At 36.2% G+C, this 17,421-nt stretch overlaps 1 protein-coding gene and 1 pseudogene across 1 annotated transcript; both read right to left on the bottom strand.

Annotated features, from left to right (window-relative positions):
* Nucleotides 1-4,872: 4,872 nt before the first annotated feature.
* On the bottom strand, nucleotides 4,873-8,421 carry LOC147568489 (putative disease resistance protein RGA1). Its single transcript, XM_086659959.1, has 2 exons — nucleotides 6,807-8,421; nucleotides 4,873-6,723 (listed from the first exon to the last, which is right to left on the bottom strand). Exons 1-2 carry the CDS (start codon nucleotides 8,373-8,375, stop codon nucleotides 4,873-4,875), a joined length of 3,420 nt encoding a protein of 1,139 aa, XP_086516085.1. The 5' UTR covers nucleotides 8,376-8,421.
* Nucleotides 8,422-11,974: 3,553 nt separating this feature from the next.
* LOC147568488 (putative disease resistance protein RGA1) lies at nucleotides 11,975-14,518 on the bottom strand (annotated as a pseudogene).
* Between the last annotated feature and the right edge of the window lie 2,903 nt (nucleotides 14,519-17,421).

Raw genomic sequence — 17,421 nt, 5'->3', positions numbered from 1 at the left:
GTACGGATTGAAAACCAAATCTGAAGAAAAAAAATGAGAATATAATTAAGCTTAAACTACAAATTTAAAGATATCTGCTATGATGATTGATTGCAATAATGTCAAACTCGAGTTGAAGGATTAAACATCAAGATCAAAAACATAAATGAAATTTTAAGAGAGAGAGAAAATAAACATCAAACATTCGATTGATGATTGATAATCTGATCTCACGAAATATCAGAAACAACAGAATATTAAACATAGATCTAAAGAAATATGATATTATTACTGGATGCAAACATAACATACTAACTTTGAAGGAATCATTGAATAAGTAATAAACATAAAGATCTTAAACAGTTATGAAAATTTTAGGGTTTTAGTTATGAATCAATGAATAAGGAATAAACATAAAGATCTTAAACAGTTATGAAAATTTTAGAGAGAGAAAATAAACATCATACATTCAAAGTTAATGAATTAGTAAACGGATCTTATAGATATGTATCATAAATCTGATTTTATAATAGAGCAAAATAATTAGGGTTTTAGTTATAAGAAGAAATATTAGATATTAACAATGGTGTTTATAAAGATTTCGAAAGTATTAAACCTGATAAATGATGAATTTGAACAAAAATATAATGTATAAGAAGAAGATTTTCTGAGTTTAATGGAGGTTTGTCAACTGAATCGGTTTTAGAGAGATCAAATAAAGAGTTCCCGTTACTGAAAATAATGAAGATATCCTTACTTTGAATAGAAACATGATTGGAGATAAATATGAGAGATAAATATGGAAAAAGATATGCATAGATTTCGAAAGTAAATCAGTTATAAAATATGGAAAGGTTAAATTAGGGATTATGAAATAATATTTATTCTAGAGATTTGTGTTTTCTGATCTCTAGATGAGACCAAATGGACTAGATATCCATTTATATTATTTTTTTGGTTTTAAAATCCTTTATAGGATTAAAGAGGATTATATCTACTACTAGGACCCGTTTTTTGAGCTATAAGCCCAAAAATTCATTCAAAATCCCACTCTCCCATTTTCTCTCTCATCAATATCTTTCTCTCTGTAAGCATATTGTTACATATAGCAGTTTCATGCGTTGAACATATGGTCACATTCTCTCCCTCTTCTTTATCTAATATTAATTGGAACCTTTTTACTGAATCAATAAAGTCGCTAGAGGCCAAACTATAAAAAGTAAAGCAACTGTATGTTAATTTCCATTTTAAAATGTAAGTAAAGCAATAATGAAATTAGGTGTTGTTTGGCAATACTAAAATAAGTTACCTTTTTTGCTTATTTAAGTAAAAAAATCAAAAAGTTAGTTTGGTACCCAACAATTACCGACTTCATTAAAGTTAAAATTTGACTTTTATTTGAAGTTAAAATTTTTAGCTTTTGACTCCAAAGTAAAGTAACTTTTTTTTGAGAAATGCATGAATTTTACTTGACAATCTTTTTTGTCTATCTCCGCTCCACTACCATAACTAAACTTCTACCGTACCATTCCACCCTCACCACCACCACAACAAGCATTGGACCTCCTCCACCACCCTACCTCAACTACCACCACCACCAAACCTTAACCACCACTTTCGTACCACCACCATAAACCACCACACCTCGACAACAACCACTTCATAGCTCCACCACCACCATCACCATCACCGTACCTTCACCACCACAACGGTACTTTCACCACCACCACCGTACCTTCACCGCCATTGCCACTACCACCATACCTTCACCACCACCACCACGGTACCTTCACCACCGTACCTTCATCATTACCACCTAAATATCTTATCCACCACCTTCACCACCACCACCATACCACCACCACCATAACTCCGTCACTGTCACTCGCATACCTAATCCACCAACACCACTGTATCCAAACTACCACCCTATTTCCACCACCACCGTATTTCCACTACCACTATACTGCAACATCATCGCCACCATCATACCTGCACCACCACCGCTGCCACCATCATACCTCTCCACCACCTACCACCATCAAACCTCAACCACCATTGCACCCCATAACTGTACCTTGATGGCACCACCACTACTACCAATATCACCACTACTTCGTATACAAGAGTAATCGTGGATATCATAAATAAATTCAAATTAAAATCAAGTATCTCTATGAGAATGAAAAATAAAATTATCAAAAGTAAATTGAGTTACCAAACTAACTTTTTGACTTTTTACTTAGAAGTGACATTTTTGCCAATTATACTTTTAAATTTTTTTACTTCTTTAAAGCAAAAGAACTTCTACTACAAGCAAAAGTATTTCTACTTTTGGTTGTTAAACGACACCTTAATCTAAAGGAATCTACAGGTTGACATCTAGTATAAAAAAATATTCAGCGTATGAGAGAAAGGAAAAAAGAAAAAGATAATTATAATTCCACATTATATACATCTCAGAACATCCTAAAGTAATCACTATAAAATGAAAATAGCAACTTATCGAAAAGAAACATGACATTGAACGAGCTTAAAGATGGCATTGACCTACTCTGTTACACTCCAAGAAGAAGATAACAATGAAAATACAATTTCACTTCTAAAAGAAGGAGTACAAATTACTTTCATACATTACTTTCATAAAATTCTGATCTCTTTTCTCATCATGGATACAATTATTTATAGATACTTTTGTAACTGATTTCAAGTATTTGAAATTCAAATTACATAACTACCTTATCTAGATTTAAATACTATAACTACTTGTTACATAACTACTCTAATTATTTTATTTCAAATACATAATTAATATCAAATATTCAGATACATAATTAATATCAAATATCTAGCTGCATAATTGAGGCACGTATCAACTCCCTTCCGCTCGAAAACATCCTTGTCCTCAAGGATCAAATTCAGTAGCGTTCACACAATGTGTCATAGAATCCCCATGACCAGTTTTATTGATTGTTTTGGTCATTCTTTTTGCATTAATGATACGAACGTTACTATTTGTTGCTCCCCTTAACGTGTGTCTCTGCCCTATAAATTCAAAGTCCATTTTTAAGTTCTTGAAATCCCAAGTGATGGGACCTAGGGTAGTCAGCCATTCAACGCCCAACACCATATCACAACCGCCCAACCTTAATAGTTGAAAATCTGCACTATACGTTGTATTTTTCATCACCCATGAGATTTGTCGACACATTCCTGTACATGTAATTCGTGTTCCATCGGCCACTGCAACTGAAAAAGAACTTATTTGTCGAATTAGGAACCCTGAACGTTTGGCTAAGTTGGGATCGAGAAAGTTATGTGTGCTTCCAGAATCTATTAATATAGTAAGCCGTTGCCGTTTTAGGAACCCTTTGATTCTCATAGTTTGATGTGAAACTGATCCACTTAAAGCATGTACAGAAATGAGGGGTTCTTCTTCCAAGCTATTGTCTTGTTCATTGACAAGATTTTCATTTGCATCATCCTTATCTATATCATCAGCCTCTATGAGATAAATATGTCGTTTTTTGCATTTGTGTCCTTGTACATAACGCTCATCACAATAGTAACATAAACCTTTTGCTCTCCGTTCCTCCATTTCGGCATGTGATACCTTTTTAATTGGTGGTATAGGACTACTAGTAGGCTTTACATGATACCAGATTGCATACCATTATTCTGTATTGGGATTTTGGCTTTTCGAATCATCGCCTCCATAGTTTCTTCTTGTAAACGAGCAAGACCAATTGCTTGCGATAGTGAAGTGGGCGCAAACATCATCACACTGTTGTGAATTTCTTCTTTTAACCCACTAGTAAAACAACTGACAAAAAAGTCAGCAGGCAGTCCAGCAGTACGGCCCATCAAAACTTCAAATTGTTCTTGGTAAATTCTTACTGTACTCAATTGCTTGAGTTTTGTAATTTGTCCAACGGCATCAACATATACATCTTGACCGAATCGAACCACAATATCATAAGAAAATTTCTTCCATGTAATATTGCTAGTTGATGTTTCATAACTTTGGAACCAATCAATGGCAGACCCTTCCAAATGTATTGTTGCCAAATATACCTTATTTCCTTCATCAATTTGATGGTACTGAAAAAATTTCTACATCGATAAATCCATCCACGTGGATTTTCTCCGTTAAAACGAGGAAAATCGACTCTTGCATATTTTGTGTGGATCGATTCACAGTTTGTAGTTGAACGATCCTCATTATAGTTTGACGTTACCACATTCTCCATTTCTGGTCCACTAATTCGTTGTGCTAATTGATCATATTTAAGGTTAATTGTCGCCAACATTTCCTTAAGTTCGTGAAGAACAGTTGCTTGTGCTGCCGAACTTTCACGCAATTGTTTAATTGCGTCCTCATTACGTCTCCCATCTTGTGATCTAGTTCCCTCCGCCATGTAACTTTGATGTAAGCAGGAAAGGTGCTCTGATACCAGATGTTACACCCCAAGAAGAAGATAACAATGAAAAGACAATTTCACTTCTAAAAGGAGTACAAATTACTTTCATACATTACTTTCATAAAATTCTTATCTCTTTTCTCACCATGGATACAATTATTTATAGATACTTATGTAACTGATTTCAAGTATTTGAAATTCAAATTACATAACTATCTTATCCAGATTTAAATACTATAACTACTTGTTACATAACTACCCTAATTATTTTATTTCAAATACATAATTAATATCAAATATTCAAATACATAATTAATATCAAATATCTAGCTGCATAATTGAGGCACGTATCATACTCCATCGTTTCAAGATCCAAAAACTCACTCGTCATATTCAGATCGCTGCAAGTATAAGCAAACCATTAGAATATGAAATTAAGTTAGAAATAAAAGTAATTAGGTATCATAAGATATTATCTCACCCAATCATTAATGGTTATTCTTCCAATGTGGGATATGATGTTCCAATCCTCTCCTTCACGCCAATTTTGTTCCTGTTTTAAGGAATCACTACTGATATACAGTTCTTGAAGATTTGTGAGATCATGGATGAAATGTGGGATACACATTAATGAATTGTATTGACCTATCTTCAATATTCGAAGTTGTTTTAGTTGTGAAATACCTCCGGGAAGTGATAGTTGATTGTAATGATATGCAGAGAGTTTCAAGGAAGTAAGGTTGGGTAAGATTGGTAACTGAGATATTGATGGACAATTATATACGATTAAAAACGTTAGGTTGGGTAAGATTGGTAACATAGATATCGATTGACATTTATTTATTTCCAAGGATTTAAGGTTGGGTAAGATTGGTAGACGAGATATCGATTGACAATTATTTATATCCAAGGATGAAAGGTTGGGTAAACTTGGTAACTCGGATATCGATTGACATCTATTTATAAACAAGGATGTAAGGTTAGGTAAGATTGGTAACTGACGTATCGACGGACAACTATTTATACTCAAGGATGCAAGGTTGGGTAAGACCATTGGTATCTCCAAAAGTGATGGACAGGAAATTATCTGCATCTTTAGAAGTTTTTGATGATCAGACAAAGACTTCAACATTTTGCAGCTATTAAGATGTAAAATTTGGAGAGATGGCGTGAATTGATAATTGAATACGACCATTTCGTCCACTTTAAGTATACGTATTTCTTGAAGGGAAGAGTGTTTGTCCACAACCATCAATTTCAACTTGTTTAGAGATGAAATTTTGATTTCTTGGAGACATGGCATTATAGTTAGTTGTTGTTGGCTTGGGTTGCTTTGATCTTCTTTTTCTAGTACCCCTACTAGATCTAGTTCCTCTAATCCAACCATCTCACATGATAAAAATTTCAATTTGGGGAAAAGTGTTGTTTTCGCGACTTGTTGTCTCTGTCTGTTAACATTATATCTACTACTACCATGGCCAGTACCACTTCCAAGATATGTAAGTTTCTCAGCTCCATATATCCTGAGATATTCTAGAGAAGGTAGAAGTCCCAAAGTAGGAGGTAGTTCTATACATTTCATGCAACAGTGTAATTCCAATCTGCGTAGATTGGGTAACATTGAACCGCTACCCGTCCAACTTGGAAACTTCAAACCCGAGTAAGATTTTATCGACAACTCTTCCAAATTGGAGTGCGGTTGAAGTTCCCTGAGCATTTCTTCCACCTTCTGGTTTCCTTCTACGTACGTTTCACTAAAATTTAAACATAGGCTACTAAGATGTTTCTTTTTATTCATCTCTGCTTCCGAAACTTCATTCAGATTTTCCAACTTATCAAGTATCCCGACATCCAATCTTCCTTGTAAAAAGTTAAGGTCTTTAAGTTCTTTGATTTTGCATCCCTCCATTCCCGTACCAAGAGCAAACTTGGTTAGAGTCCGAAGACACTTTAATCTCCCAATCCCTTTGGGCAAGCAAGATAATGGAGTATGTTGAAACCCAAGATGTCTCAAGTTAACTAGTCTACTTATTCCTTTTGGAAGTTGACGGAGGAGAGAACAATATGAAAGTTCTAAGGTTTGTAAATTATACAAGTTACAGAGAGAATCAGGTAATCCTTTCAATGTAAAATTATAAGACAAATCAAGACATCTCAAGTGTACTAGTTTCTCAATTTCACTTGGGATGCTTTCCAACTCACCATGCTCTAAAGATAGTACCCTAAGATACCTTACGTGACCGAATATATGATTAGGCCAACATGAGGCAACTCTAAAAATTTCGAGAGTTCGTAGTTTCTTAAACTTAAATGGTGGATCTCTCTACCAATATTTAACAATTCATGAGTATCTCCTTCAGCAGTAAGAAATTTATTCTTCATGAGAAATTGTGCAAGATCATGAACAATATCGTGCATCTTGCAACTCGTTATGGTCCCATTATTATCTGTGCTGAAATTTTGGAAAAATGAGCGCATACCTAAATCAACAAAGTAACTTTCACCAACTGACTCTAGATCATCTTCACTTGATCCACTACTTGATGATGATTTGAGAAAACCATGAGCCATCCATGACTTAATTAGCATGTCTTTTCTTATCTCACAGTCTTTTGGGAATGTAACACAATATTGGAAACAATTTTTTAATGGTGGTGACAAGTCATTATAACTCAATAGTAGAGCAGGTTTTAAATATTCAGCACCACCCTTGTGATCTAAGTCCCAAATATTACTATCCAAAAGACCTAACCATTCACTTTTTGTTTTCTTGAAGCGTAAGAGGCTTCCTAAACTCTTTGCAGCAAGAGGTAAACCTTTGCATTTCTTCGCCAATTGATTACAAATGTCTCCCAATTCATCACACTCTTCTTTTTTCCTATCTTGAAACGCTATACGACTCACCAATGAGCAACAATCGGCGTCAGATAATTCTTCCAGACTATGTTGGTATGTAGCGCCTATAATATCCGATACTATTTGACTTCTAGTGGTAACTAGAATTCGACTTTCCCGGGCTCCATGCTGTAGAGAAAGTCTTAAAGGATCCCACTTGCTCTCGTCCTCATTCCACACATCATCGAGCACAAGCAAATATCGTTTCCTTTCAAGAGATGCACATAATGAGTTGTGCAATTGATTATTCCACTCGAAACAATCTTGTGGGCTTCTTCCACCGGCCTCTTGGATGATAGATTTGGCCACTTTTGTAATATCAAAAGGACTAGACACACAAACCCACATAGTCTTTTGGAAATACGTTGTCACCTCATCATGGTTAAAAACTTTTTGGGCAAGGGTGGTCTTGCCAAGTCCACCCATCCCAACTATAGAAATGATCTGGGGTACTCGATTAGTATTACTCGTACTACCCTCAATGCCTAATAGTTTATCCAAGATGGTCTGTTCGTCGTGATCACGGCCACATATATCCTCCACATCAATAATAGAAGTAGTATTTAATCGGATGTCATTAGTACCATGATTAACCGAGTTAGGAATAAACTGGAACTTAACTCTATTATCTTCTATCAATTCTAATCTCTTTCTTATTTCTTGAATTTTAGAAGCGATGTTATGACGTAAAGGAATTGTTTTGAAACAAGATAAAGCAGAGCACAATAAGGAAGATACCTTCTTTTTGTGGTTCCAATCTTCGTCATCATCGCTGTCAGCAACTATTCTTGCGGCCTCGGGCATTTGCACTCTTATTTTAGTTTTAGTTATCCACTCGTCTAGGAGGTTTTCCATGTCGTAAACTACTTCTTTCAAATTCTCTAACCATAACTTAACCGGTTCTTCGTGGATTTGTCTTCGCTCAGCTTCATTGATTACAGCCTTGATAGTCAGCAAAGTTTGGGTCAGCTTATCAATCTCATCTCTAACACCTCTCACCAGCTTCACTTCTTGTTTCACCTCATCCAGGATTAGAGTTCCCAAATGCTCAATCAGAAGGGAAACAATTGCTTCAGCCATTTGATCCAACAACAAGATTCTATTACTAGTTGAGAGCCAAAAAATTCTTGTTGAGAGGTTAAGGTTTGTAATTAGTTAAAGTACTAATTCTTATATAGATAAAAATGTGCAAGTGAATGGAATATAACAAAACATATCACGGTAGGAACGAGGAAGGAGAGCATTCGACCAATTCATGAAGTGCTAGCTGTTTCTTTAAAGTCAACAACTTTTTTTAATTGTTAAACAAATTTTTCCTTCCGGTAATTGCTATAGTGTTTTCGTGATACACAATGATTATACTAGAAAAATTGACAATCATACTTTATAAATTTTGTTGACTTTTGTTGCAAACTATCCTAAAAACCATTCCTTATATACTTAAGAACAACACAAAATCAATAATTTACTAATGAGTTTTCATTATGTAACTTCAGAGTTTTTCGAGGAAATAGACTACAACTTGAGCAAAATTCAGCTATATTACTGTTGTATTCGGGAAATTTGGTCAAAGCTCTTTACAAATTTTTTATTTCGATGAAAGTGATCACTTAATTGTTTCTAGTGTTCGGCTCAATAAGTATTTTAGTAATTTGCAACTAATTGCAAGAGGGTTGCAAAAGAAATTTACAAATCAAATTATCTGATATTCTGATCTATGTCCTAAATAAAGTTTATTAAATTGATTAATCAAATGAGTACTTCCTGGCAGCACCATTGTATTTCATTAATGAATTTAGAATTAACATGTAAATGGTATCACTTTTTCTTTTTTTGCAAAAGGGGTCCATGGGTGTTACTATGTTCAAGTGATCTTTTCTTTCGAACGAACGATCTCTTCTTTGCCATGTATCCTTTTTTTTTTACTTAAATTTGATGTGATTTGAAGAAGAATTACTATACCAAATTTTTTTTTATTTATCTTTCCGACTCTCTTCTTATTCTTCTTCCTCTTCAATCTGGTTCTCTTTTATTTTACTTTAGTTTGTTAACTTTATTTTTTTCTTTAATATCATGTTTGCCGTAATCATTGTCCAGATTTTCATGCTTTAGATGTTAATTTTTGTTTAGATCTAAAACTATTTACATCATACAGGAGATCATAGAACTTTTATTTTGTAAGAAACAATTTGTGTTTCGGAATCTATTGCAAGTCCAGATCTTGTATAATCTTCAGTATCATAAAATGTCGCAAGTCCGATACGCATCCCACGCACTTGAGTTCGAAGAAGAAGTCCGTGCAAGGGCGAGCTGAGGTTCCAGCTCGGCCTGGGCCGATAACGAGGGCCAATACGCAGCCTAGCCAGCCCCATCTCCACTCCTGTATAAGTGGATCTACCCCAAACTAGGCAACTTGGGAGGCCAAATTGGATCTTTGGGAACTTGTAGTGTAGTTGGGCTTATCGAAGTAGTGTCTCCAGAATTTTATTTACATGTTGAATTCATGAACATGAAAAAGGAAAATTTCACATACACTTATTGTTTCTACGGGCGACACTCATGGTTATTCGACCTCGCGACTCGACTCATTTTTGTGACAATAGTCCCACATAGGAGAATGGGTATCTAGCAACCAACAATATAGGTCTAGGTCTTATCCACTGACTTTTCATAAGTCACATTTTTGTCAAAAGTCTATCTGTTGGTAAAACAATTACCACCGCCATTTAAACTAAATCGAAAAGATCCCTCTGGTTCAGATTTTCGGGCTGTCAATACTACTCATCATTCTAACGACAAGTTAAGAACAATATCTTATAAGAGTAGCTCCCAGTTTTACTTATATCTATGAAAAATGTACGTAAATCAATAACAGTGTTAGCCAAAAGATATTTACCCGTGAACACCTAGTATTAAAAAAGTTCAACTTATAAGAGAAAGAAATAAAATAATGGAAAACAAAAAAAAAAATCATACTTCCACCATGTACATCTTAAAGTACTCACTATAAAAGGAAAAGAGCAACATATCGGAAAGAAATAAGTGTTGTAAAACCGAACTAAAACCTGCAAGGACATGAACGAGCTTACGGAATATGGATGTGTAAGAGGCAGTTTCTAAAAATTGAAGAGGAGGTTTAAGAGGCAGCAATAGGCAGTTTCCAAATTGGGATGGTTTCCAATTTTTTGGCTCAATAGGCAGTTTCCAATTTTTTGGCTTATAATATATATAAATAGGGGTTGAGTGCTTTGTAATCAACCAACCAACACAAACAACAACAACTCTTCTTTAGAGAGCTAGAGAGAGAGAGCAAGAGTGAGAGAAATTTTTCATAGTTTTTTGAGCGGTGTTAAATTTCTCGGTCGTCGAAGATTTAGTATAGAAGGTTAATTTCTATACGGTACCATCTTGGGACGAACTTGCGGGTTGTGTTAGTCGTCTTCATCTATCCTTCAATAAAGATTTCTTGTTCGCCCGAGGACGTAGGCTTTAAAGCCGAACCTCGTTAAATTCTGTTCGCATATTTGATTTTGACTTAGCTTTTCGATTAATCTTCATAATCGGATCAATTTCTAGGATAGGTTCGATAGCTTCCGCGACTTTTAGTTATAACAGGATGACATTGACCTACTCAATCTTTTCAAGATCTGAAAACTCATACGTCATATTCAGATTGCTGCGGAGTATAAGTAAACCATTAGAATATGAAATTAATTCAGTAACATAAATTAGAAATAAAAATAATCATGTATGATAAGATTCTCATCCAATCATTAATGGTGATATCTCTGATGTGGGATATAATGTTCCAATCTTCTCCTTCACGCCAATGTTGTTTCTTTCTTAAGGAACCACTACTGATATACAATTCTTGAAGATTTGTGAGATCATGGATGAAATGTGGGATACGCGTTAATGAATCATAATATCCTATCCTCAACGTTTGAAGTTGTTTGAGTTGTGAAATACCTCCGGGAAGTGATAGTTGATTGTTCTTATATGCAGAGCACGTCAAGGACTTAAGGTTGGGTAAGATTGGTAACTGAGATAGTGACGGACAATTAAATACGGATAAAAATGTACGGTTCGGTAAGCTTGGTAACTTAGATATTGATCGACATTTATTTATACTCAAGGATGCAAGGTTGGGTAAGATTGGTAACTGAGATATCGATTGACATTTATTTATGCTCAAGGATGTAAGGTTAGGTAAGATTGGTATCTCGAAAAGTGATGGACATTTAGTTATATTCAAGGATGCAAGGTTGGGTAAGATTGGGAACTGAGATATTAATGAACAATTAGTTATATCCAAGGATGCAAGATTAGGTAAGACCATGGGTATCTCGAAAAGTGATGGACAGTTAGTTATATACATCTCTCGGAGTTGTTGATGATCAGACAACGACTTCAACATTTTGCAGCTATCAAGCTGTAAAATTTGAAGACACGACGTGAATTGATAATTAAATACCACCATTTCGTCCACTCCACGTATATGTATTTTTTGAAGGGAAGAGTGTTTGTTCACAACCATCACTTTCAACTTGTTTAGAGATGAAATTTGGATTTTTTCGAGACATGGCATTATAGTAATAATCTCCATCTGTCGTGGTTGTTGTTGGCTTCCATTGCTTTGTTCTTCTTTTTCTAGTACCCCTACTAGGTCTAGTTCCTCTAATAATTCAACCCTCTCACACGACAGAATTTTCAACTTGGGGAAAAGTATTGTTTTCGCAACTTGTTGCTGCGTACCACTTCCAAGGTGTGTTAGTTTCTCAGCTTCATATATCCTGAGATATTCTAGAGACGGTAGAAGTCCCAAAGTAGCAGGTATTCTATACATTTCATACAACGGTGCAATACCAAACTATGTAGATTGGGTAACATTGAACCGCTACCTATCCAACTTGGAAACTTCAAACCCGAATAAGATTCTATTGACAACTCTTCCAAGTTGGAGTGCGGTTGAAGTTCCCTAAGCATTTCTTCCACCTTCGGATTTCCCTCTTCGTACCTTTCACTAAATTTGAAACTTAGACTAATAAGATGTTTCTTTTTATTCATCTCTGCTTCTGAAACTTCATTCAGATTTTCCAACTTATCTGGCATCTCGACAACCAATTTTCCTTGTAAAAAGTTAAGGTCTTTAAGTTCTTTGATTTTGCATCCCTCTATTCCCGTACCAAGAGCAAACTTGGTTAGACTCCAAAGACACTTTAATTTCCCAATTCCTTCGGGTAAGCAACGTAATCTTGGTATATCTTGAATCCCAAGATGTCTCAAATTAACTAGTCTACCTACTCCTTTTGGAAGCTGACCGAGGAGAGAACAATTTGAAAGTTCTAAGGTTTGCAGATTATACAAGTTACAGAGTGAATCAGGTAATACTTTCAATTTATAATTATAAGACAAATCAAGACATCTCAAGTGTACTAGTTTCTCAATTTCACTTGGGATGCTTTTCAACTCACTATGCTCTAAAGATAGTACCCTAAGATACCTTCCGAATATATAATCAGGCCAATACGAGGGTCCAAAAAAAGTTATGAGAGTTCGTAGTTTCTTAAACTTACATACTGAGGGTACTAGAAACTTTTCGAATGCACCAAACAAGCTTAAATGGTGGATATCTCTATCCATATTTAACAATTCATGATTATCCTCTTCAACAGTTATAAATTTATTCTTCATGAGAAATTGTGCAAGATCATGAACAATATCGTGCATCTCGCAATGCTCTATGGTCCCATCATTCTTTTTAACGAAATTTTGGAAAAATGAGCGCGTAGCTAAATCAATAAAGTAACTTTCACCAACCGATTCTAGATCATCTTCACTTGATCCACTATTTGATGATGAATTGAGATAACCATGAGCCATCCATGACTTAATTAACTTGTCCTTTCTTATTGGAAACAATTTTTTAATGGTGGTGACAAGTCATTATAGCTCAACAGTAGAGCAGATTTTAAAAATTCAGCACCCTTGTGATCTAAGTCCCAGATGTTACTACCCAAAAGACCTAACCATTCATTTTTTGTTTTCTTGAAGCGCAGGAGGCTTCCTAAGCTCTTTGCAGCAAGAGGTAAACCTTTGCATTTCTTGGCCAGTTGATTACAAATGTCTCTCAATTCATCACACTCTTCTTGTTTCCTATCTTGAAACGCTATACGACTCACCAATGAGCAACAATCGTTGTCAGATAGTTCTCCCAGACTATGTTGGTATGTCGCGCCTATAATATCCGATACTATTCGACTTCTAGTGGTAACTAAAGTTCGACTTTCGAGTGATCCACGCTTTAGAGAAAGATTTACAGAATCCCACTTGCTCGCGTCCTCATTCCACACATCATCGAGCACAAGCAAATACCGTTTGCTTTCAAGAGATGCACATAATGAGTTGTGCAAATGATTATTCCACTCGGAACAATCTTGTGTAGTACTTTCACCACCAGCCTCTTGGATGATAGATTTGGCCACTATAGTAATATCAAAAGGACTAGAGACACAGACCCACATAGTCTTTTCGAAATATGTTATCACCTTGTCATGGTTAAAAACTTTTTGGGCAAGGGTGGTCTTGCCAACACCGCCCATCCCAACTATAGAAATGATCTGGGGTACTCGATTAGTATTACTAGTACTACTCTCGTGAATGCCTAATAGAAGTAGTATTTAATCGGCTATCATTAATACGATTAACAGGATTCGGAATTGACTGGAACTTAACTATATAATCTTCTATCAATTCCGATCCCTTTCTTATTTCTTGAATTTTAGAATCGATGTCATGACGTAAAGGAATCGTTTTAGAACAAGATAAGGAAGATACCTTCTTTTTGTGGTTCGTCTTATGTTGGTCGGCATCGCTGCTGCCGTGATCAGCAACTCTAGCCTCGGGCACTTGTGCTCTTATTTTAGTTTCAGTTATCCACTCATCTAGGAAGTCTTCCATGTCGTAAAAAACTTCCTTCAAATTTTTTAACCATAAGTTTACTGCTTCTTCATGTATTTTTCTTGGCTCAGCTTCATTGATCATAGCTTTGATAATCAGCAAAGTTTGGGTCAGCTTGTCAATCTCATCTCTAACACCTCTCACCAGCTTCACTTGTTGTTTGACCTCATCCAGAAGTTTTAGAGTTCCCAAATGCTCAATCAGAAGGGAAACAATTGCTTCAGCCATTTCATCCAACAAGAAGATTGAATATTAACTTGAGAGCCAAGAATATAAGTAACACATATCACTGTAGGAAAGATGCCAATTCCTATTGCAACAAAATAAAATAAGAAAAAGGTCATTCCAGGCAGCAATATAAATATTGTTTGGTTGCAAAACACAGTCACAAAGTCTATTATTTTTTTTACGGAAATGCTGAGCGAAAGATAAAGCAACCCAACCATATGCGGACACGTGGCGAATAAAACTGCGTGATCCTTTCGATTTCCAAAATTTTATATTTAGGTCCCTCATTTAGTTTTCCGTCCCCCGGGTTTAGCTTTTAGTCCCTCCGTGTTTAGCTTTCAAAAATAAGATTTGGACAGTTGAAAGGACCCGATCATATCCAACAAACCTACGCCCAGCTGATCCTATTTTATCACTTTCGATTACTTTTTTTTTTCGAGAAATCGACTATAATCTACATTAGTCCTTACAAGGCAATGATACATCATGAAGATGTGATGAGCACGATAGCCGCCTAATTTAAACCATGAACGAGAGAGGCCTAAAGTCCAACAACATGAAAGAGGACTAAAATCCGACAAATTTATTATATTATTTACTATATATATTGCCTAAATTACATGGGATAAATCTTGATGGCAAACTGTTTCCATTGAGACTCGATTCCACGTTTTCACGGACTTAAGAGGGGGTGTCCGACCGCTACTGTTGAACACTTTCGTTTACTAATTAAGTTCTCGAAAGCGTCAAATTACCTAAACTCCATTAAACATTGAAACCCCATAGCATCTTTATTTTTGGGTTCACATTTTACTAATTAATGAATACCAAGAGAGAGGTTCATGGTGGTCTAATAAGTTGGTCGACGGAGGGGCACATGGCCGAAAACCAAGAGACAGGGGGAGATCGGGGCCTGAGTTTATTTTTGTTAGATATGATCTGGACCATTGAAAAGATCAACGATCCAGATCTTATTTTCTGAAAGCTAAACACGAAGGACTGAAAGCTAAATGTGGAGGGATTGAAAGTTAAATGTCGAGGGACTGAAAACTAAACACGAACAAATAAAGGACCGAAATATAATTTTTTTTCAAAGTAGATAGAATCATGCAGTTTTCCCCGCCGCGTGTCCGCTAATGGTTGGGTCGCTTTTTTATTCGCTTTGGGCTTTCGCTCCAAACAGCATTTCCCTTTTTTTATATATAATTTTTAGGTTTAGGGCCCAAATAGATCCTTAAAAAAAACAGAAATCTAGTCCTTTTAGTGCAATCCCTATGCAAAACATAAATTCTTTGATTACTTATTTCATTCTAACACCCAAACTAACCTTTTATATAAAGATTTCAAAAATTATTTTTCACTCTTAACCCCCATAAATATCTCCTTACACAATTTCTTATTCTCTCTCTCTCTCCACCTCATACACAATTTGATATACTTCAAATTTTGGACGAACACCAGGATACTCCTTGTAAGATATATCTGCTTCTTGTAACTTCATCCGACTGCACCATACGACCATGGCTGCCTACGTACCCTTTTATAGGATCAAGCCTACCGTAGTTCTACTAACCCTTCACATAAAGTTTACCTTGTCGCCATTACGCCCTTTCGGGCAACTTAACACGAGCCGATTTGTAGCAATTCCAGGCAATGCTGAAACTTGCTACATGTCACCACTTTTGTTAACATGTCCGCGGGATTCTCATCTGTGTGAACCTTCATGAGAGAAACATCACCTTTCTCTACGACATCTCGTACAAAGTGATACCTGACATCGATATGCTTAGTACGAGCATGATGGACCTGATTCTTCGCCAAGTGAATCGCACTTTGACTATCACACCATACATCTACGAACTCCTGCTTAATCCCTAGATCATCCAGAAGACTCCACAACCACAATGCTTCCTTCACACCCTCGGCCATAGCCATATACTCGGCCTCCGTAGTAGATAACGCAACTGTAGATTGTAACATCGATCGCCAACTAACTGGAGCTCCATGTACCCTAAATACATAACCAGTAGTAGATCGTCTTCTATCTAGATCGCCAGCATAATCTGAGTCAACATAACCGCTTACCTGACATGTGTCTCCACCAAAGCACAAACTCGTACCAACGGTACCCTTCAAGTACCTCAAGACCCACTTCACAACTTCCCAATATGTCTTCCCCGGGTTTGTCATAAACCTACTAACCACACTGACCGCCTGTGAAATATCCAGACGAGTACACACCATAGCGTACATCGAACTGCCAACTGCACTAGCATACGGTACACGATCTATATGATCCTTCTCCACCGTAGTAGTAGGAGATTGTCTTCCCGAGAGCCTGAAGTGTGGTGCCAAAGGTGTTGACACCGCCTTCGCATTCTGCATCCCAACCGAGAAACTACTCGTTCGATGTAACCTTTCTGACTCAAGTACAGTTTCTTACTTGACCGTTCTCTCTTAATCTCCATTCCCAGTATCTTCTTTGCAGCGCCCATGTCTTTCATCTCAAACTCTTGACTGAGTTGAGATTTCAACTTATCTATCTCCACCATGCTTCTAGAAGCAATAAGCATGTCATCCACATATAAAAGGAGATAAATAAAGTCACCTTCACGAAGCTTCTTGATGTAGTCACTTCTGCGAAAACCATGCTTTAGCATGAAAAAATCAAATCGTTTGTACCATTGCCGAGGGGATTGTTTCAATCCGTAAAGAGACTTCCTCAAACGACATACTTGATTTTCTTTACCCTCAACCCTGTATCCCTCAGGTTGAGCCAAATAAATTTCTTCTTCCAAATCACCGTGCTAGAAGGCGGTTTTAACATCGAGTTGTTCCAGCTCAAGATCACTGTGAGCAACAATACCCAATAGCACCCGAATAGAAGTATGTTTCATGACCGGTGAGAAAATCTCATTGTAGTCGACCCCTTCTTTCT

This window comes from Eschscholzia californica, unplaced genomic scaffold (genome assembly GCF_041429995.1).
Source record: "Eschscholzia californica isolate CP2 unplaced genomic scaffold, dmEscCali1.0.p SCAF_1, whole genome shotgun sequence".
Lineage (NCBI taxonomy): Eukaryota > Viridiplantae > Streptophyta > Magnoliopsida > Ranunculales > Papaveraceae > Eschscholzia > Eschscholzia californica.
Note: the sequence above shows the minus strand (reverse complement) of the source record. Positions and strands in the feature narration are given on the sequence as shown.